This window comes from Leguminivora glycinivorella, chromosome 15, assembly GCF_023078275.1.
Source record: "Leguminivora glycinivorella isolate SPB_JAAS2020 chromosome 15, LegGlyc_1.1, whole genome shotgun sequence".
Lineage (NCBI taxonomy): Eukaryota > Metazoa > Arthropoda > Insecta > Lepidoptera > Tortricidae > Leguminivora > Leguminivora glycinivorella.
The window spans coordinates 9042074-9066502 of NC_062985.1; the positions used below are offsets into that span (position 1 = coordinate 9042074).

A 24429-nucleotide genomic window follows, 5' to 3' on the forward strand; every position below is an offset into this window, starting at 1 on the left:
ATTGATTACTAGTAAAGTCTTCTTCTTCTTTACATATTGTTACCTACAGTTCTTCTTTACATACAGTTTGGGTAACCTCCTCCCACCCCATGCCTAGCACTCTTGCTGAACTAGTAAAGTGCCTAATGTTAAGGTAGGTTTCTTTTTGTTCAGTGTTGCCTAGCAGAAATTTTCACCAGCCGCCACTCGTAGCTACCTAGCTCGTTTGACAATGACATTAAGGTGAACAATAGTTATCTGTTATACAAGGGGGCAAAGTTGTTTTTAACACACGAGAAATAAAATACATTTGCACCCGAGTGTAACACAAAACTTTTCCCCTCACTATAGCGAGGAAACTACAACGCAAAAAATGCGTTTATCACTGCTTCCAGTAGTTCCACAGGTGGTAAATCATGTTTATTACTAGATTCACCTACTTTTATCAATTTTAAAGCAGTTAATTTGACTTTATTCAAGGTCAAATTACTTTACCCACTAGTGGATAAAATGCGTTTTTACCCGCTGGTATTAAAGGCCAAAACACGTGTTTCCGAGCTAGTGAGGGGAAAATGTTTTTTAGATGTTAAGTAACATGTCACTGCATTATGAGTCGATGTCAAACGTGATGTTCTGAGTAAAAACCAAAATCGGATCCATTTCGTATTTAGATCTAATATTTGACGTATAATAAAGTCCGAATCGGGCCGAAATTTCTGAGTTATGCGCATACCAGTTTGTACGAAGATTCGTAGCGGTCTGTTCGAAAATATGTTTTATGAATAGCTATACAGGTTTTAGTATCCACAGAACTATAACAGGCTCTCCAGGCATGGGAGATCGACACATGGCGGATTATAGCTATTGAATGAGGCTGTAAAGCGATAATTTATTTATTTATTTATTTAAACTTTATTGCACAGTAAAAAAAATGTACAAAAGGCGAACTTAATACCAAAAGGCATTCTCTACCAGCTAACCTTTGGGCCAAACAGAGATCAATAAGAGCTAATAGGTGCAAGAAATATAACAAGACGAGAAATTGAATATCTACTTAATAAACCTAAATGTGATTGTGTGTGTGTGTAATTATGTGATTGGTGCTACGGCTTTAATAACTAGACACTTCAAGCACTAATCAATGTTATTTTAGGTATGTTGTTAGATTACATTTAATTATACGTCATTATATGATAACATAATATCTCAGATCTAAGTAAACTAGAACTGGATAAAAAAAACTGCCATAAGTTGGCACGAAAAGTTCATGATATCAATTCAAGCCTTTTCGCTATTAAATAGGTAGTTCTACAAATTTTGATTCGAAAAAATAACAAAATGTATCAAAAATGTTATAGACGAGACAACTTGCCGATACACGATATCTAATGACATGGGGAGACAAAGAATAAATAAGGACAGAAGTACTCAGGACAGAGGTATGAGGTATCGGATAAATCGAATATAACCAAAAGAATGGAAGGTAAGCTTCAGGCAGGAAGTAGGTGCATATTACACAAAATGAACTGCTTCGGCATGCAGCATAAAGCCAGGCTGATGTCGTCCAGGTAATCTTTGTAGGCCCTAAACTTGAGTAAAACTTTGACCTCAAACTTTGACATAAGCAGGTAAATACCCATTTACCCAACTAGAGGCCAACTTGTGTACTTTGGGTGAACTAACAAGCCTGTAGGCAACAGCGAATAGCTACGTTACATAATGTACGCTCTGGGGGCCGATTTTTGAGTCTCACGGCGTTCGATTTCAGAAAATTGTCACTGAAAATAATAGGCAATTCACCGTTTTCAACCGGTATTTTAGTGACAGTGAGACTCAAAAATCGGCCCCCTGAGCCTATAAACGTGACCTAGGCAAATTATTTAAACATCCATTAAAATGATCATCATTTCTAAAACTTTATTGCCTGGCAACAGACTATTTTGTTTTGTATAGTAACTGTATCTTTGTGAGAGTGTTTATTCTTTTATATAAAAATGCATGGCCTTATATAACTAAAACTAAGTGAATAATGAATTACAATATTTATAATATATTAGAAGCAAATTTCATAGGTTTATTGTTAAGTTATATAGTTTTTGTAAATTTGTTATTTATTTTTTAATTTAATTTTAATGTAATTTTGTCGATTCGAAAGAGGTTGTAAAATCCTACTTGAATAAACGATTTTTTTACTTACCTACTTTACGTACAACTACTTAAATGCGTATCACTAAAGTACGTATGGCAAGTAACTATATCGAGTAAAGACAAGAATGTTACTTATTCGCTTGGCTTTGAATGCAAATGTTTGCATTCAAACTTTTATCAGTTCCATGCAAGTTTATTGCAACTGACACTTTTCGCCACAGCTGCCTATACTCCTACCTAATTCATACTTTTAGTGGATATTGTGATAACGTAGTTACTACTCCGCCATAATTATTAATTTTTCCCCTCACTAGCTCGAAAACACGTGTTTTTTCCTTTAATACCAGCGGGTAAAAACGCATTTTATCCACTAGTGGGTAAAGTAATTTGACTTTGAATAAAGTCGAAGTAACTGCTTTAAAATTGATAAAAGTAGGTGAATCTAGTAATAAAGATGATTTACCACCTGTGGAACTACTGGAAACAGTGACAAACGCATTTTTTGCGTTGTAGTTTCCTCGCTATAGTGAGGGGAAAAGTTTTGTGTTACACTCGGGTGCAAATGTATTTTACTTCTCGTGTGTTAAAAAACTCGCAAGTTTAGGATTCTATTCTCGAACCACTCGCATTGCTCGTGGTTCAACTATAGAATCCTTTCACTTGCTCGTTTTTCAATTCCACACTCGGCGTTAAAATACAACTTTGCCCCCTTGTACAACAAATAACTATTAACTAACTGAATCTGAATATGTGATGTAGCTAGTAATGGCTAATACGCACTTGTAACCTATTTACATATTATTAGGAATAGAACATCACCATGCATTAGTTAGCATTTAGATTTTTGGCCTTAGCCATGCAATGTTGCTTAACGACTTTTTAATCATAGAAAATGTGTCGTATGATACCCAGAACTAATAACACTCTTTAAGGATGGGAACCCGCAATTTTAAGCTGACCATAATCGACACTGAGGCAAGGTTGAGTAAATAAAAATTACCACTAACATGTTTTTAAAAACTTGCAAAATACTTACTAACCAAAAAAAACCTACGTATAGAGATTTTGTCCGTTTATGAATTATATTTAAGTATTATGGTAAGATTATCGTCGACCCATCCATCAATTCATTGAAAGAAGTAGAGAATGCTTTTAGCATTTATTGTAAAAATGGATTAATTTGACAAAAAAGCATTATCTACTACTACCAAATAAGACATATATAACTACGTATAGACTTATAAAGTCTAAGAAAAAAACGTACCTCAGTATCATACAGAAAAAGGTACGGTGGGCTAGATGGCATTACACCTTTGGCGCTAACATTCATATTTGACATTTTAACACATATCAAGCTAAGAATATGGGTCAAATTGTCAAAACTGAGGTTCAAAAGTTGTAAGCCTGTGTCAAGAGATGACACTCTATGCACTGTGATTACCCATTTTACTTCGACAGTAACTCTATAATACTCGATCCTCTTTGCTTCTACCAATCTATAATTGTTCATTTTTAAACGGCATCTTTGGCCACGTGTTTGAATCAATTATCAATTACGCGCTGCTCCACATCAATTAATTGTTTAGCCACACTGTTCCTACTGTAGGTACAATCGGCAACACTGTTAGCTGTACTTTTGTAATCCTTATTATAAGGACATAAAGTCTACCGATGGTTAGTTAAAGGTGTTGCTTTTTGTACAAACTACTATAAATAGTTGATTCAACTGAATGAATTCTTCCTTCTCTTGTCTGTCTATGTTATAGCAGTGGTCATACTTGGTGGAGACCTCTTCAGTAATTAAATGGTCTCTGGTTAGGTATACCTAATCATCGCAACTATGACTATGTTAAAGAGGTCATACTTAGTAAAGACTAACTTCTTCAGTTACCTATTAGATGGTCCCCATGCAGCTGGGCCAAGCTTGGCTTCTTTTCGAATTCCTGGACTATAATTCTCCTTTCTCGGCAGCGTTTCTCTTGTCAGCTGACCAAGGATCGTTTTCGACAATTTCGACGCCACCTGGCATCATGAAGCCAGGTGTCTGGCTGCCTAAGTAAAACGACCCCAGCTCTGTATTCATATGACCATATGTTTAAGATACATAGTTGTGGTAAAGACTTACCTCTTCAGTTATTAGATGGTCCCTATGTAGCTCGAGCTGGGCCTCTTGAGCGCCCTTTTCGAATTACTATAATTCTCCGTTCTCGGCAACGCTTCCCTAGTAAGCTGAGCCACAGAATATATAATAGTACGCTGAGCCAAGGATCGTTTTCGACGCCACCCGGCATCATGAAGCAAAGTATCTGATTGACTAGGTACGAGTATAATCATCTCCTATATATGGCAGGTTAATGATATTTGGCAGAGACTTACCTCTTCAGTAATTAAATGGTCCCCATGTAGCTCGCCCAAGCTTGGCCTCTTCAGCGCTCTTTTTGAATTCCTATAATTCTCCATTCTTGGGAGTGCTTCTCTGGTAAGCTGTGCCAGCGACCTTTTTCGTCGCCACCCGGCATCATGAAGCCAGGTATCTGGCTGGCTAGGGGCGACCACGGCGACTCCTCGCTCGGCGGTCTCGGCTGAGGACCGCAGCGGCCGGGAGATGATGCTTGCTCCCATGTGGATGCCATTCTTCTTTGATTCCGGCTCCACAACCGACACTGTGAACCTGGGACTGGAGAAAGGCTAATTTGTAATGATGGCATGATATTTTTAGTACTTAGTCTAGTTTACTTTTAGAGTCTAAAATGCATGATCAGCCGGCCTAGCCAAAGCAACCATCTTTCGCGTTCTGTCGCAAACGGAACGCAATTGGCTTTGTTACACCAATATAAAAGAGTGATAGAGAGAAATACGATACGGTCACTTCGGCTCGGCTAGGCCGGCAGTACAGAATATTTCCATAACTTTTTTTGTTATTAAAAATTAGAAACTTAACTTTTATTTTTAGTTATAGGAGAGAAGTTACCTGTTATATTTTTCTTCCATTTTGACTGTTTCAATAGTCTCTTCGGCCGGTGGACTACCGACAAGGCGTTATGTACGTAAGAGCGCACAGTTTGAAGATTTCAGTAGTAGCTGTGTACAACCACATAGTTTGCAGGTCCTTTTACCTGCAAACAATATTTTAATTAATAGTATAAAGCAAAACTCATCAATACATAAAATAGTACCTCTTTAACTAACTAAAAGTTAATTATAATGAAATAAAACTATGGAAACGGATTATATCGCGTATAATGAATTTACAATTCATCCCGACATTTCGAACACTTTAAGGTGCGTTTAAACGGCGCGTGTTAGCACGATCTTACGCGAGCCGAGCCGTCCGTGTAGATGCGGCTCGGCTCAATACGAACGCGAGCCTGTGCGTTTACACGGCGCGAGGTAGCACGATCCTACGCGAGCCGAGCCGTCCGTGTAGATACGAACGAAAGCCTATTATATTGTTGCGATTTTTGTGACCGAGATGTTTTGGGTTCCATATTCATGGTTCCTCTTCATATAATTCAATAAAGCTTTGAATCATATCATTGCTCCACTCCATAATTCGAACACATGAAAACGCCGATAAATAAATTTATAGTTTAAAAAACTCTAGAAAAACACGCTTTTATAAATGCACGTAAAAGCCAAAAATAAATTATGGATCGTTCAAGTTGTCTCTATTTCTGGGATGAAGAGTAAACTATGTGCTTTTAATTATAATATTTGATTGTAAAAGCGTGGGGCGCTGCAGTCGTGCTGCAAGTCCAGTTAGCGCGCCAATCTGTGTAAACTGCTTCTCGTAATATAGTTTAACTTGATTTCTCAGCAAGTTATACAAAAAGATTTTCCTATTACAGCGCCCCACGCTTTTACAATCAAATATTATAATTAAAAGCACAGAGTTTACTCTTCATCCCAGAAATAGAGACAACTTGAACGATCCATAATTTATTTTTGGCTTTTACGTGCATTTATAAAAGCGTGTTTTTCTACAGTTTTTTTAACTATAAATTTATTTTATACTTTTTAGTCGTTAATAATGAAATATCTTTAAAATTTAAACATAAATTTATTCCAAGTAGGCGAATTTCGCAAGCCATTTGTGGCTAACACGTATTGCTACTTAATAATAATTAATACCACCAGGGGCGATGTATAGGTACACATGTCATTTGACATTTGCCAGTTGCTTTTCGGTGAAGGAAAAACATCGTGAGGAAACCGGACTAATTCCAATAAGGTCTAGTTACCCTCCGGGTTGGAAGGTCAGATGGCAGTCGCTTTCGTAAAAACTAGTGCCTACGCCAAATCTTGGGATTAGTTGTCAAAGCGGACCCCAGGCTCCCATGAGCCGTGGCAAATGCCGGGATAACGCAAGGAGGATGATGTATAGGTACACAAGCTTATCGCAATAAAGTTTTTCATTGATTCATTTAATTTTTATTTTATTGAGCCCACATTCTCTCCATCTCCACCAGTGTGTCTGTATTGCATGGTGTTTTACCTGTCAGCTTTAGAACAATCTAGCTCTTCTATCTGGAGAGCACTAAGTAATTTTACTCTACTCAGGGCCACATGAGCCTGTCCAACCGCAAAAGTAAGGGACCCTAAATACACCACTGCGTAGTGCCTTGCATCTTGTGCACGGTAGATGCCCAACTTGAAATCACTAGGATTGTGTGGGTTTTGGTTGAGCGAATTTGAGTTTCGGCAGGTTTGGTAGCGAGCGCGAAATTTTTTCATAGTGCTGCGCTAATTTGAAGATTAATGCAATACGGAACTTAAGGATTTCATCTTACTCTGTAAGAGGATAGAGACAAAGGGTTGAATTTTCTCAGTCGCACTCTAGTATATTTACGTTGGGTTGAACCTGGATATGGAACGTGGACGCGACATTTTGCTAAGCAACTAAAAGACTGATAGTGGCTCTGGGAACTGTAGACCTTCGCGACATGCTTAGCAGTAGCGTGGCGTGAAATTTTTCGTTGATAAAGCCACCCCCCACCCCCACCTTATTTTCGCTCTTAAGGGTCGCAAGAAAACCCACACCCACCTTTTTTATATACTACGTTAATCTTTCTTTTTTTCCGGGGCCGAGCCCCCCTTTATTTACTCTTAAGGGTCACAAGAAAACCCTAACCCAACTTATTTTTAATACTAGCTTTTACCCGCGGCTTCGCCCGCGTAATAAAAGTATTCATTAAGATTTTCATTTGGATCCTTAGGTTTCTCTGTAGGTATATTTATCTGCGATTATTTCGATTGCACATAATACTTTTGCTTGCAATGATTGTAGAAATATTACACATCGACCACAGCGTAGGTAATTCTATATACGCTGGGGAAACCTTTATAAACATCCCACATAGCCCGTATTTAGACACTATGATCGGTGGGTAAAAAGTACTTTTTTCTATTATCCCTTACAATTTTTTACATTTTGCTTATACTTATCACAAACGTAATCTTCAAGCAAGCAAACAACGATCGTCTTAGAGCACATTGATTGTAAGAGACCGCCGACCGATTATCCGTATCCCTCTAACGATACCCATATTATCCGTATCCGTATCCGTATCCGTATCCGTATCCCTATCCCTATCTATCGCTATCCTATCGCTATCGCTATCGCTATCGCTCGCTATCGCTATCGCTATCGCTATCGCTATCGCTATCGCTAACGCTATCGCTATCGCTATCCCTATCGCTATCCCTATCCCTATCGCTATCCCTATCGCTATCCCTATCCCTATCCTTATCCCTATCCCTATCCCTATCCTTATCCCTTATCAAGATGTTTAATGATATAACACTTTAAGTTCTCGCGCTTTGTACACATATTTAAAGTCACATACAGGTCGAACGCGATTAATTAACATTATTTTTACCTTTTTCCCAACGTTTCGGCCAGGTTGCACTGGCCGTGGTCGCGGAAGACTGACGTCCCAGCAAAATGTCACCGGAGATGTAAACAACACAAAACTACCCGATATTAATTTATATAAATGTTCGGGGTAGACAAATAAATATAATCTACCCGCTTTTAGTTAATGTTTATTTCCCACCATGTTTATTTTAAAGGTAAAATTAATGTTAATTAATCGCGTTCGACCTGTATGTGACTTTAAATATATGTTTAATGATTTCTTATCAAGTGCTAAAAGATAAAGTTTCATGGTTTTATCTTTTAAAATTAAGAAATCCCATACAAACTTTCAACCTCTTTTTCAACCCCTTCGTCCCTTTTTTTCGAAATAAAAAGTAGCCTATGTTCTGTCTCAGGGTCTAAAGATTGTCTGTTCCAAATTTCATCAAAATCGGCTGCGTGGTTTAAGCGGGAAAGCGTAACAGACAGACAGACAGACAGACAGACAGACAGAGTTACTTTCGCATTTTTAATATTAGTATGGATGGATAGTATGGAAGTATGGATTACGTTAATCTTTCTTTTATGCGGGGGGCTTCGCCCCCCGAGCCCCTCTTACTTTTGCTCTTAAGGGTCACAAGAAAACCCTTAACCAACTTATTTTAAATACTACGTTGATATTTATTTAGGCAATCATGGTCGCGCGATAAATGATAAAACAGCAGGCCGTCCCTATCGATGCCCGATGTTTTATCGTTTATCGCGCGACCATGATTGCCTGGCTGGGCTGCATATTTAAGGGTCACAAAAAAGACCCTAACCTGACTTAGTTTAGATATACTGATTCGGTCTTTCCTTTTTCCGCTCATAAGGGTCGCAAGAAAACCCTAACCTAGCTTAGGCCTCGCTTCGCTTCGGTCAATAATAGGTTTGTTATAACGTTGAAAACGTAACGTTCGAAGTTCTTACGAAGTTATTACGTGGCCTTTCTCACAAGCGCAAACAGAACTATGATACGATATGCCATCATGGAATGCCAGTGCCTATCTTCGGGCTTCATTATCAGACCTTGAAACCTAATCGTGGTCAAAGTTCATTATAAGACTTTTCTAAGAAACCCAAAAACAGCTATGATAAGAAGTTCCATCATGTAGTTCCAGTTCATATCTTCCGGCTCCATCATCAGACTTTGAAACCTAATCTTAGTCAAAGTTCATTTCAAGACTTTTCTAAGAAACCCAAAAACAGCTATGATACGATGTTCGATCATGTAGTTCCAGTTCATATCTTCCGGCTCCATCATCAGATCAGTTCAACAGTACCATATTATTGTATTGTCATCAGAACTGCATACAGCTGCCAATTTTCATTGCGCTACGATCCTTGGAAGATGGTTAAATTAGCCTCCGTAGATTCCATTACATAGTTAAATAGTTACATACACGACGACCTAATAAAAACTTAAAACTCGACTTCCGTCGTCGCGCGCTTTGTACCATCTGTTTAGACGGCGCGTATTAACACGAGCCGAGCCGAAGATGGCGCGCGCGCCTTTGATCCGTGTCGAAAAAACCGACAAGTGATGGATCGCGCGAACTTTGCCGAGCCGAGCCGAGCCGCGCCGAGCGTAGCTGTTTAAACGGCGCGTGGCGCGCCGGATCACGAGCCGAGCCAGGCTCGGCTCGCGTTATCGCGCGCCGTTTAAACGCACCTTTACAGCGTTCATGGTCACACAAGAAATATTAATGAACCATAAAAAATATAAATTTTTAAGGCTGGTTCACACACTGTACCTATGTTACGCGATATAGCTAGGTAATCCGTTTCCATATAGTTTTAGCCCCCGACGCAAAAACGACGGGGTGTTATTTTATAAGTTTGACGTGTCTGTCTATCTGTCTGTCTGTTTGTCAGTCTGGCTGTCTATCTGTCTGTCTGTTTGTGTGTGTCTTTGTGGCATCGTAGCTCCCGAACGGATGTACCGATTTAGATTTAGTTTTTTTTTTGTTTGAAACCTGAATTAGTCGGGAGTGTTCTTAGCCATGTTTCATGAAAATCGGTCCACTACGTCGGGGGTTTTTTCAAAATTTTAATTTAAAGTGTCGCACTGAGCAATAAAATAACGCTTCGTTGTCGTAGACAAGCGAGCGCCACCTTGGCTATACCAACAGGCATAATTACTCGTGCTTCGGGCAATCCCCGCCACAGCACATTGGATTATAATTTAACTAAATTGTGTACGAATTCCGTTTAGTTAATTAAATATGTATAACTATACACGTCACCTGGGTTTTTATTGATCGGTACTTTGCGCTGTTTTTATAGGATAAAACCCTCCTTACCAAGGTCATATGCGATTTCACGGTCATGGTCATGTTTCCCATACACACAGTTCAATGATCGTGAACATCGTGATGAATTAAAAAAACTCTGCTATGGAATTCCGGTTTTTTTATAAACCTCACTATTATACGTTCCTATCTACAGATCGAGCTCAATTACATTTACACACTGACGAGAACAAAAATATCTGAACACGTTTATTTTGTTCATAAAATCTCATAATACCAGAGAGAGGAATAGTTATTTTCCACTCACTAGCTCGGAAACACGTGTTTTGTCCTTTAATACCAGCGGGTAAAAACGCATTTTATTCACTAGTGGGTAAGTAATTTGACTTTGAATAAAGTCAAATTAACTGCTTTAAAATTTATAAAATTAGGTGAATCTAGTAATAAAGATGATTTACCACCTGTGATAAAGAATATTACCAGGGGAATAGTTTTGTGTTACACTCGGGTGCAAATGTATTTTACTTCTCGTGTAGTTCAGGATTCTACTTTGTTCTGACTTTATTCAAGGTCAAATTACTTTACCTACTAGTAGATAAAATGCGTTTTTACCCGCTGGTATTAAAGGACAAAACACGTGTTTCCGAGCTAGTGAGGGGAAACTTCTATTGAAGAGCGCGAATCACGTTCGTTTTAATAATATATAGCTCATTTATCTATGAGGAAAATCTAAAAACCTACTTTCATTGAAACAGAAGAGCTGTCCTTGTGAACATTTCAATTTACTACTTACCTAAACAAATGAGGAATAAACGGCAACAAAATACTATATAGGTATTCGTTTGTTACTCGAATTTGCAATGCTTGATTACGAGGTTACTAATAATGATGTTACGTTATAGTAAATAATATTTAACCAGCTGTGTAGAAGAAAATATTATCTCGTTTTTCAGCTAAGTTTTTACCACTGTTTCGCGTAGGTGTTTTATAATTGTTTCCTAGGCAACACATTTGCAGTGACAATGTGAATATTGTCTATCATTAATTTGATTTATTTCTTAACACAAACAAAAAAACCTGTGAGGATGAATTATTTTAGGTGTTTTTTATTTTATTTTATACCACTCCTTAGGTATATGCTTATTCTCCTAATAAAACAACAATTCCGAGAAAAAATTAATAGTTCTGTGTGGTGACGGGTTGCACCATTCCACCCCTTTCTTCATGTGGGTGTCGTAGAAGTCGACTGTGGGATATGGGATATGGGTTAAATTGTGGCGTAGGCGAGAGGCTAAGCAACCTGTCACTGCAATGTCACAATTTGGATTTCTTTCAACCCCTTTTTTGCCAAGAGTGGCACTGAAACTTAGTAGTTCATGTGCTCTGCCTACCCCTTTATGGGATACAGGCGTGATTATATGTATGTATGTATGTAAATTAACAGGTACGGTACAACACGAGCGCCCATACTAACTCTCCCAGATTGGCGTAAATAATCGCATTCCACCTTTATTTCCTACGTCATTCTAAATGAATAACTGAAGGTGACATCTGTTGTCCGTGCAATTTACCGCACGTTCATTAAAATAATACTTAATTGCCGTAACAATGGACGAAACGTTGCATACAAGTACAAGTGAAACGTTCGTAATAATAAATCTGTGACTTCCTGGAGCAATTTCTACTACAAAGCTGTCAAGGCTGCAATAACTGTAAATATCTATTTAATATGGGTAAAATGTGTTCTAAATTATACAGTTGCATTTAATGGTGCACTAAATAATTTTATTTTCCTAATGGACAAGTGCAATTTTTATTCTTTATTATCTATTCTGTTTTCTATGGGCAAGTATACAGTTTTATTCCTTTTTCTGTTTCCTATGGAAAAATGCAGTTTTAGTCTCTTCTCTGCCTTCTATGTGTAGTGAATTTTAGTATTTATTAAAGTGCCTGATTGCTTGGAGAGGTATAACCCAAAAACAACGTCAAGGAGCTTTCAAAGCCTTTTTAAACATAAGTTTTAAAATGAAGTTATGCCATTAAGTTTGATGTAGATTTGAAACGAACCTATTGAAGAATTCGGTTCAAAGCTCAAAATATCATTCTAAAAGCATGTAAAGGAATCCTCCGGAGTGTGAAAGCTCGAAACGTAAGCGAGGCGGTTCGAGCCGGTTACCGGCGGTCAAGCCTCCGGCCACAGATACACACGTACCCACAGACGCGTCATGTGACGTTATCTTTATAGTTTTATCCATTAATTTATTCAAAAATCGTTTATTATTGCAAGGTCATTCAAGACCACGACGGAGAGTCGATTCTAATTGCAGATTTTAGTTATGGTTCTGAACTTGTTTTGATACGACTGTGAAGATCGTCTTGTCTTGGTGTGGTATTTTAAATGTAAAAGTTAGTGTAAGCTTTAAAAAGTCGCATCAAAAACTAGAAATCACTATATTGTCTTGTCTGCAAAAGAAGGAGTCTTTTGTATGTAGCGACTAGCGAGGTAATTAGTCATGAACTAATTTTATTATGCAAGTAATTTATTTAACATTACATTGTAATTTATCAGTACATAAAGATATTCTATTGTATACATTTATGTAGGTACTGATTGTTCATACTTAAGTAATTTCAGCTCCTTAGTAGTATAACATGTAATTTAACAAAACCATTTTGGAAGGAAAACTTTTATTTTAAATAAGTTTAGTTTTTTTTTTAAATAAGAAACTGTGAAATACACACATTCGTGCCTACTTACGGACAGAAGGTCAGAAACAAAGCCATGTTCATATGGAAATGTAACTTTTTTTGTTTTTAGGTTCATGGTCTAGCAACCATCTAAGTAACTTTTTGCAAAATATTTTAAAATACAAGATACTGTTGCTTATTTCATCCTACTCGACGTGAATAGCTTTAGGTAAGTAGTGATTTTTTTCTTAAGCTTGACAAAAAGTTCAAGTTTTTATCAACTGCCGGCCTAGACGAATGAATGATGAACGCTTTGACGCTAGACGCCGATTGAAACGCATTCTGGCTCTGTCGAAGCAATACGAGCGAAAGAACTAGCTACGATAACAATATTATCGACTATCGTAAGTGTTTGTGTATTTGGTTACGTACATATGTACGGAACCGTACATATGTACGGTGTGGTTGATCCCACACGCAAGTAGCGGTCACGCGAACTTCACGTGGGTTTACAACTCTACAGGATATCCTGTAGAGTTGTAAACCCACGTGAAGTTCGCGTGACCGCTACTTGCGTGTGGGATCAAACAGCTTTAAATATAACTATATGTAAGTATAGCCTTATAGATTCTGCATTTGCAATCTACATCTCGATCTGCAACTTTCTACTTTGGGTCGTTTAATAATATCGGTGGAATCGTTTAAGACAAAATTACTACTCTCCTCCTACTTTCTCGATGCTCGCTACTTTCCTCCTAGTCTTATCAGCTTCTTTTTAAGAACTGTCAAAACGATTTTGAACGACTTGCTATTTAATATGGAATTAATATGAAATCGAATTGAGTGACGTCACGGTCACGGTCAACTGATTTACTTTATATATTTCTACCTGATTTATAAAATATAAATTGGAGTTAAAAAATAACGTCTGTTCCTGTTTTTCTTATAAATTATCTGATGCTTCATTTCATGCATTGTATAATAGTACATTACGATACAAGTGCGTAAAAAGGGAAGTTCGAAACGAGTGGCGATAAATTAAAACACGACCGAAGGGAGCGTTTTAAATCTACACGAGTTACGAATTTCCTTTTCGCACGTGTATCGTACGACATTTTTCAGTACAGATGGCCCTCCGACCTGGCATATGATGAACCACTTCTCGCACTAGTGCGTAAAAAAAACACCACCTGTACTGAAAAGCACCTTACACATTTGTAAAATGCTTACAATCATCCAAACTTCCTCCCATTTAATTTAAAGGTCCACCTAAAACTTGTTCAGAGAGACGATGGCACCCGGAGGATCCGGAAAAATGCCGAGATCGAGGAGTTAGTGGCCGAACCCAATATCATCGGCGAAACGAAAGCCCACAGACTTCGCTGGTTCGGTCACTTACTTAGAATGGGAAACGATCGGGCTGTCAAGAGAGCGTTTTTGGGTCGACCGGCTAGTGGCCGTTCGGCGGGTCGAGCCAGGTATCGCTGGGAGGACAGCGTGGTGGCGGATCTGCGTCGGCTTCAAGTCAGTGACTGGCAAGAGGCTGCGCAGGATCGGGACAGGTGGCGATCTCTCGTTTCGGAGGCCAAGATTCACTTTGGATCACTGAGCCAAAATAGTTAGTTTAGTTTTTACTTAAAACTTGTTTGTGTAACTAATCACTGACAACTAATTAGTACGTCAACATCTCAAACTTGAATGTCCGTAGCCTCCGTTCACACCTCACACCTGCCGACTCGTGAGCTTAAACAGTAGCCCTTCAGTTTGCTCAATTAGATCACGAGAGGCTGTGACGTCATCAATTCATCACCATGACCATTTGGTGTTTTGTAGGCACATGTCAAATACGAGTTGTTTAATGTCACCATTTAGCTAACTCGCAGATCTCTGCTAGTCAAACAACCATATTTGTAAGTTTACCAACTTCCAAAACGGTTACCTTACCCAAATAAGTAAATTTTGTCTTCCCCGCCAAACATTACAAATGACTCCAAAAGTTTGGACGAGGCGGCCTTGGCCATAAACCTGATTAAGTATAAAATCTTTACGCAATTGTCCTCACTGAATCGCAAAATGTCATTGGGATTCTACCAGCTGTTCGTCGGAATGCGAAATAATGTACAGTCAACCAATTAGAATCCTAGGCCACTCTATTAGGACCCTGTCGTATTGACACCTTGCTTTATTTGTTATAGAAGTCAGTTTGGCTTTTACTGTGAAAGAGTTCTGCAGTGGCCTAGGATTCAGATTGGTTGACTGTACATATTGATTTCATTTGTATTCTGGGCTTCATACGTTGACCTTAAACGAGGTAGAACATCGTTAGAAAAGCTATTGGATTATTTGAGAAACGTTAGTGCGTTTTCACATTATCCGATCCGATATCGGATGTAGGAAGGATTTCAAAGGAAAAAATCAAAGATGGCGGCGTAAATATATGGGATACCGGTCCTACATCCGATATCGGATCGGATAATGTGAAAGCGCACTTAGTGTCCTCTGTCCATTCCAGAGTAAAGTTACCTAATACTCATTGCTATAGACACTTACACACTATTCCCAGTTATGCAAATACTAGCTTTTGCCCGCGGCTTCGCTCACGTTAAATTCAAAAATTGCTTAATGCTCCATACAAACTTCCACCCCCCTCCATTTTCGTGAAAAGGGGAGTTAAAAAGACACAAAAAGTAGCCTATGTCTCTCCATCCCTTCAACTGTCTCCACCTAAAAAATCACGTCAACTCATCGCTCCGTTTTGCCGTGAAAGACGGACAAACAAACAGACACACACACTTTCCCATTTATAATATTAGTATGGATAATAACCCGTTCTGCGACATTCCCGTCATAAGAGTTTTCCAACTTGAACCATTTTTTTTGTTCTAGCGGCTAGAGTTTAGCATCTACTCAAGTCAGGAACTGAGCATTTTTAGACGGATTATTCCAATAATTACAAATATACTCCACATTACGGGATTGAAATTTGAAATAAGTTTGACCTTGTCGCTTCACATCCAAGTTCAAAGTGCGCCTATAAAACCACCAATACAACGGTGCTCCCTCCGGTTTGTTTAGGGAAACATTGGCATAGTTCCAGAGTTTACAAAACTAACACGAGCGTGGTGTCTAATGTATTTACAACGTACTATAAGATAAGGCGTTGACCACCAAGCGGGTTTATACAGAGATTTTTAGCACGTCCACAAAAAAAAATAGGTAGTAAAATTTGTAGAAATTTAATCGGAAAGTATTTTAGTTGCGTTGCGACCCTTTCCTAATCCCTTTATACGTAAGGAAATGGGACAACACTATAAAGTTTTAATTTTTACAATTTCTTGTAGAATTTCATAATGCATATTTATTAAGGTTTTTATGTGAAAAAAATATAGTGCGCGCGTGATTGTGGATAATGTAATTTAATGATAATATTTTTATGCATAAATAGTAAAGTGACATTTACATTTAGGTCTTTACATTGTTACTGGAATTATTTTCAAAATAGCATCTGCAATGAGATTCGGGTTTTTATCGTCAATAACAGTAATTCCAGACATACCTGTGTGTTCTAGGCCTAATAATTCACCTAATGCTATGCTACTTCCTATTCCATATTACAGTGTAAACAAAACCGTACTGTTTAAAAAGGGCTAGGTAAATATGTAAAACACAAAATGCTCGTAGTTTCGACGAGGAATGTCGATGATAATATTCATAGGTAATAAACTGATGAAAAATTATGAAAGAGATTAACTTTTCGCGAATGATGGCTAAAGGTTAATTGTTACGTACTCCCTTCGATAGTGGGCATTTTCAAAATTTGGGACCCCAAAATTAGCGTAAGTTGTTAACAAAAATTAAGTCACTGTCAGTTTTGTGACGATAATTAAGCATGTAATTTCAGTAAACATATTGTTTTTGTGTTAATTACATAAACTTTAAGCGATAATCTACATTCAGAATGTGAAAAAAGTACCTAGATTTTTAGACAGATTTTATGTTTAATTGTCGTCACTGAACTGACAGCGAGTTAATTTTTTGTTAACAACTTTTGCTAATTAGGGGACCCAAATTCTGAACATGCCCCAGTATTTTAATTTATCGCCACTCGTTTCGAACTTCCTCTTTTCCCCACTGGTATCGTAACATATTATTCTATTAATAGTATTAATACATGTTTGTTTCGATGATCGACCTCGTGCAAAAGCCGAATAAGGATATTCATCAACATCATATTAAATAAATAAATAAATAAATAAATATTATAGGACATTCTTACACAGATTGACTGAGGCCCACGGTAAGCTCAAGAAGGCTTGTGTTGTGGGTACTCAGACAACGATATATATAATATATAAATACTTATATACATAGAAAACATCCATGACTCAGGAACAAATATCTGTGCTCATCACACAAATAAATGTCCTTTATACCGGGATTCGAACCCAGGACCGCGGCGTAGCAGGCAGGGTCACTACCGGCTGCGCCACACCGGTCGTCAATATTCAATGTGATTATTTCGCGCTACTCAATGCTATTGTACTACGAATCAGTCCTAACCAATCTTCTGAATACCTTAGCAGTACAAAAGAAAATGACGCATATTTAGCGACATTTAAGTACAGTACAAGTAATTTATTGTTGTATGAGCACGTGAATGCTGACTATTACTGTAATGATCACACCATCGCGCACGGCAGCGGTTATTTTAAACGATTGTCACTTTTATTTCCATGAAACAAGTTTGAATACGTTGGTATGCGATGTAGGAAGTTTACAGTTTTTTATGTAGGTAATTTGTATTTAAGTATGAATCCGTTTGACAAAATGTATACGGATATTGAGTACCTACCTTTAGCTTTAATTTAAGGGGACATACTTCTACATTTTATTTGAAAACTGGTGACATTGCCAATTTTTTGACAAGGCTCCGGGTTTATTGTGAAATGTTACAAGTGACTATACTAAATAATCTTATACCTTTAAACGAGCAATTATTTGTATATTTACTTATATATACCGGCGATCTCGGAGACAGCTCTAACGATGTCGCTAAAATTTGTTATGTGGGGGTGAAAAATCGATCTAGCTTAGTTTTTGGTCCTGGGAAATGCGAATTTCCGAGTTTTCATGCGTTTTTCTTCAAAACCACGATATATAAATATAAAATTGAACTCGAACTAAAATAGGTCGCTCAGGTACTTTGTTATTAAATACAAATAGTACATTACATCAGAGGCCGGGAAAATGAGGATTTCCGGCCAAGTGGGTATATACGGCCGAGCGAGCGTGCGAACGAGGCCGGATAGGGATACGAGGCCGGGAATCCGTTTTCACGCCGAGGCATGTATAGTGCTTTTCTCAAACATACAATGAAATAAAAAAAATGCTCTAAAGGACAATATTTTATAAAAAAAAGGTTACTTTGCAGGCCTAGGCCTGAAAAATAATATGAAATCCCTTTACAGTCCTCTCGAGTTGTTGCGCCCAAAAAGCGATACTTCCCAGCCCATTTTAAGGAACGTAAAGACAATATTTCATTGCATGTTTTTGGCATGTTTGAGAAAAATAATTTTGCAGTTCGCGATATTTTAAATACAGATAAAACGTTGACCAGCCAATTTGATACAGTGAATGATCCTAAATTTTCCACATGAGTCCTGTGTTGACGACCCTGACCGAAAAGTCATGTCATTACACTAATGTATGCAGTAAATCGCGATTTTTCACAGCAATTTGAAGGCATTCTGTTGGGCTTATTATTTTAGCAATCCATGTACCTTCCTCCCACTGATTTCAGAGTTCTGACACGCATGGGCGAATCTTTCTCCATTTTGATTTCAATTCCATCTTATTTTTGTGTAGGTAACGTTTCTTACACCTGTTTTTTTAATAAAGTTTAAGAAGTGGATTAATGCTCTAGGGGCTAAGGCTAAGGTAAGAAAAAAATACCATTTGAAAGTAAAATGGCATAACTACAGCACTTACAAAAAATCCACTGTAACCCCTAGGTATGAAAGTAGCAAAACGTACAACGCAGTAAACGTACATTTTCCTTATTTTGTTCCTCAACCTAGTCGCCCATTCGTTGTTTCGTATTTTCAGGAAACACTTAAGTAAGAACCCCGTTCATCATATTTGTAATAACAAAGGTTCAACAGGTGCACTTTTTCAGTGGGCAAGACTACAATATAAATCGTATTCCATTACAAATATAAATCGTATTCCTGAAGCATAAGTTCGAAAACGTATTGGCGAGGAAGGTCACCTGTTGATAGTAGGAGGTCGAGGCATAGGGTTTAAGGACGCAGTAGCTACAGTATTAACAGTACCAGTAGGATGGGGTTAGTTTGATTTGTGGGGTAACATTGACCAAAGGGTGGATCGTGCTTGTATGGAGAAAATTAAAAATTAGAAATTCATAACGGAATAGGTATCGAAAGTTGTTAAAAAAATTGTAGATTATATTTCCGGTGTCAAATCTAAAATTAGGTACTACTTTTAGCCCTCTACCAGCCGTAAAAGCAAAAAAAAAGGTAAAATTAACAAATAAATTAAATATGTCTGATGTCAATTATTATTTTTTATTATTAATTTATGATATTAAAAAAAAACATGTTATTAAGTGAATTTAACCATAATAATGTTTAAATTTATTAAAAAATAATAAAAAATGATACTTCAATGTTTCATTTTTAACTCAATAATCACGTTATCATGCGAAATACGGTAAACGAAGTAACAAGTACAGTATATTTTTTGAGTTGTATTTTATATGAAAGGACATCTTTAGATATAAATAAAATGCTTTGGGTGTTTGCATTTCTCTCGATTTTTCCTATTTTTACATGATGACCAAAAGTGACATTTTAGGCGTTAATTGGGCAATTTAAGCATACTTTGATGCGATATAACCAAAAATTTTGTTTGGACAGTTATGTTGTTCAATATGCTATGAGTTTATTTGGATTGATAGCTTTTCTATCACATGCTTAGAATATTTTTTTAAGCACTAGTTATATATAAATAGGATTTTTTGGAAAATTCCAAGTTTACAGTAAATTTAGGTCTCAGAAAAAAAATGTTTTAAAGTAAAAAAAAACTGAAATTAAAATCGTTTCCGATACCAAAGGTGGTATTTAATATATAAATGTAAAAAAAATATGTAAAATTAAAAAATGATATTTTACAAAAAAATATTAATATTTTTTTATTAAATCAATGGTAGAGGGCCAAAAGTATATAGCTATATTTTTTTTATTATTTTTCTCGGAATTTACATAAAATTAGGCATTCTTTGAGTGGTATTCAATTGCATATTTCCAAAATTTTTAAATTCGCTCCACCCTATAATAATCGATTTTTGAGGAATAGGGAGAGATAAGTTTTGAACGCGAATATAAACATTTTATGATGTGGTTGACGTGCTTAACACACATAATGAAAACATTTATTACCGAAATGTATAAGTAGTTTTAAAATCCATGATCGTTACCCCACAAATCAAAGTAACCCTGTAAGTAATACTATTAATTTATTTAAATAATATTTCAAATGTTCATTCAACATAGGTGGTAGAAATGCCTAAGACGCGGTCCCGGGTTCTAATCCCGGTAAGGGCATTTATTTGTGTGATGAGCACAGATATTTGTTCCTGAGTCATGGACGTTTTCTATGTTTTTTTTTAATGAAATAGGCAGCAAACGAGCAGATGAGCCGCCTGATGGTAAGCAGTCATCGCCGCCCATGGACATAGGCAACATCACGGGAGCCACTTATGCGTTGCCGACCTTTGAGAACCCTAAATACCTGCTTCTTTAAGAACCCCATGTCATAGCGCAAGGGAAACACATATAAGTATGTATTTCTCTATGTAAGTATATCGTCACCTAGCACCCATAGTACAAGCTTTGCTTAGTCTGGGGCTAGGTTGATCTGTGTAAGGTGTCCCCAATATTTATTTATTTATTCAATTTAGATACATGGCACATTGCATCTTATTGGCATGTTGTTTCGAAGTTTGAGCGGGACAACAATTTAATTTACAAAGGTCATATACCTATAAGGTAATTAACCATACATTTAAAGTCATTTACCATTTAAGGTCATTTACCATACATTTAAATGTGATTGAAGCCTTTCCTTATTGCAGTAAATATGTGGGGTGTGGGCGGGCAGGCGCCGCCCTTGGCGTCTGGTAAATAAGTCATTGAATTCTTCGAAACACGTGGCTGTTTTTCTCTGCCAGCCTTTTGTTTATCAAAAAACTGTGAGTTATACACCGTGTTTTTTTTGTTTTCCGTTAAATTCGACATGTAGCTAGGTTCATTATCAGGAACCATCCTGTCCACCACTTTTAGTTAAATTTGCAAAAAAAAAATTTTTTTTCATCATTTTTATACATAATAAATGAATTTATTCGTGTGAGAGATCCTTAAGAATAACATTCAAGTTAGTGTCAAGTGATTGACGGCACATGTCAAAAGAAATAACATTAGGAATTGGTAAAGGTTTTCACACACGTGTTCAGTAATTATGTATCTTTATTTTTTAATAACTCGATAACCGTAAGAAGAGTCAACACGCTAGTTTCTTAGAGAAATTAATTGTATTTGATCTAAAGAACGCAATTCAATAAAAACAGGTTGTATAATATTGACAAATTGCAAGCAAACATTATGGATCTGGTCAGAATTTGACCCTTAAGGATTTCTCCAAACCTATCGACGCGGAATCGGCTCTTGCCGACCAAAATCGCTCGTTAGTTTAGTATGAAGACGCTTGTTATCGGTATGTTTAGGGAGATCCTAAGGCGCAACTACACTGAGTCGTTCGCCGCATGATAACAATGTCGGTTGCCTGGCAACCTCATACTTTCCAGTAGGTGACCGTATTAGGTAAACGACGCCGGTTTTTTCACGGTGACCGATATTAAACTTTGTTATCCAAAATATCCGGATTCGTTTTTGCTGGTGCAAGTGTTTTATGTTTTTCCCCTCACTAGCTCGGAAACACGTGTTTTGTCCTTTAATACCAGCGGGTAAAAACGCATTTTATCCACTAGTGAGTAAAGTAATTTTACCTTGAATAAAGTCAAATTAACTGCTTCAAAATTGATAAAAGTATGGATTCTAGTAATAAAGATGATCTACCACCTGTGGAACTACTGGAAGCAGTGATAAATGCATTTTTTGCGTTGTAGTTTCCTCGCTATAGTGAGGGGAAAAGTTTTGTGTTACACTCGGGTGCAAATGTATTTTGCTTCTCGTGTGTTAAAAAACTCGCAAGTTCAGGATTCTATTCTCGAACCACTCGCTTCGCTCGTGGTTCAGCTATAGAATCCTTTCACTTGCTCGTTTTTCAATTCCACACTCGGCGTTAAAATACAACGTTGCCCCCTTGTATAACAAATAACTATTGTTCGTCTAAGTTTTATGGGATTATGATGAATGTACATTCGTCATAATACATAGTATACTTAATTCTTACACAGGTGGGAGATCGTCTCTCTTGGATGGTGTGTAAAGGAAAATAGAGCTATATAATTATGTATTATTTAGGGTAAAATTTGGATAAATGTGTTTATTACTTACGTGAGACAAATTAGAACTAACTAGTTGCAAGGTTCAAAATGTAATGAGGCTTAGAGCTTCTCAGTTTCGTACTGACGCCGTGGCTTGCGTGGGCGACGGTCGCGCGATGGTCGCGCGACGGCGATGCGACGCATACGAAATCAAACCTTATCGATATGGAAGTATGAGACGCGACGGCGACGGTCGCGCGACCGTCCAAGACACGGCGTGATAAGTTTATTAAGTTGTCCGTGAGTCTATGCGATGTTTCAATAGTAATGTAATTTACCAGAGACTCATTAGTAATATGAGCCCATAGCTTGATTAAACGGCGACCGCACCTTACGTCTGCACTGACGTTGACATACAACACTACGTCGTTATTTCATCAAGACTGGGGGTCCCTTCTAGAGTTTTATGGCTAGCGATCCTCAAGATGGGTTCTCTGTCTACGTTTAATTTCCACATTATCGTTGTAGATGACATGATATAGTTAGACCTAGACGGAAAAATAGGAATTGGCGCATAACATTGATCGTACCATCGGCAACACTGTTAGCTGTATATTTGTAATCCTTATTACGAGGATAGTTATTAGTCTATCGATAGTTATTAGTTAGTTAAGGGTGTTGCTGTTAGTACCGAGTGGTGAAGGAGAATATCACAACCCCTTTCCTGCCGTGGGTTAAATTTGGTGAGGACGACGTTAACCCATTGTCAACAAGTCACTGCAATGTTGCAATTTCGTTTCCTTTCAACCCCTTATTTGCTAAGAGTGGCAATGATAACAGGGGCGGCTCACTCCGCGTTTCTTTCGTACATTTCGACGGCCGCGAGTTCACGGTCCATAAAATTTGACAACCTTCACGCTGCGCAATAGAACTCAATGTCGCATGCAGTCCGTTGACAGGTTGTTGAGAGTGAACCTTCTGTACTTGTACTTTTATATATTCTGTGATGATAAGTAGTTTCATGTGCTCCGCCTATCCCTTTTGGGAAAGCTAGGCGTGTGTTTAAGTACAGGTATGTATGTGTAACATTGGACATGTCCCGAAATGGAAGAACTTAATTCATGTGACAGTAGACTGTCGCTAAATGACTCTATTAAATATTATTATGAGTCATGTAATTAATTTAATCACAATGGTATCTCCAAGCTACATACACTTACATTACAACTAACAAGGGTAATAAGAACACTTAATAAGTACCTACTAGGTATTGTAACTATGTACGCATGTACATTGTATGCAGGTAGGTACATTGTCGCACGAAGGACTTAATTTTATGAAATAATAAAATTGTAATAGGTTCGTTGATATACCATGAATTCATGATATTAGACCTATTAGACATCTATTTCATATCAATTGGGTAGGAAAAGTTTTTTGATGATAGGCAAATATGTAATATATTTTTCTGATAGATTACGTTATAACGATCACAAGAAGGTGGCTCTTTTATTTTTATTTCGTATAATTTATTTATTATATTTTTTTAAGTGACTGGAATTTAATAGCAGATGAGGTGAAAATGCCTTTGTGCGTGCTGAATTGTAAGAAATTAGAAAAAGAAACACTAATGACAGTTAAGTGACACTGACAGTTGGCATCGCTTATTTTATTTCATTTCATACATTCAGCACGCGTAAAGGCATTCATAATTCATAATTTCATTTTTATTCACATTTAAAAAGTGTGAACATGATAGATCTTAAGATCTTACATAAGTTGTGTGTCCCAACTTTTTAGCTGTGTTTTGGCAGCATTGCGTTCACCTAATGCTGTCATCTACTGGAAAGTTTGAGGTTGGCAGGCAACCGACATTGTCACTTTATCTGCTATAGGTAAAATTTCACAAACGTCATTTAGTTCACTTAAAAAAAGCTAATAAA

The 24429-nt window shown here is 37.3% G+C and overlaps 1 protein-coding gene across 1 annotated transcript in view; it reads right to left on the bottom strand.

The window, feature by feature from the left end:
- Positions 1-24429, bottom strand: part of LOC125233810 (bumetanide-sensitive sodium-(potassium)-chloride cotransporter-like) — a 63779-nt gene that overhangs the window by 25987 nt on the left and 13363 nt on the right. The window contains exons 2-3 of the mRNA XM_048139940.1: positions 5099-5243; positions 4504-4804 (exon numbers count right to left, since the gene is read on the bottom strand). Coding sequence (XP_047995897.1) covers positions 4504-4804; positions 5099-5118 — 321 coding nt within the window. The 5' untranslated portion in view covers positions 5119-5243. The remainder of the gene's footprint in view (positions 1-4503; positions 4805-5098; positions 5244-24429) is intronic.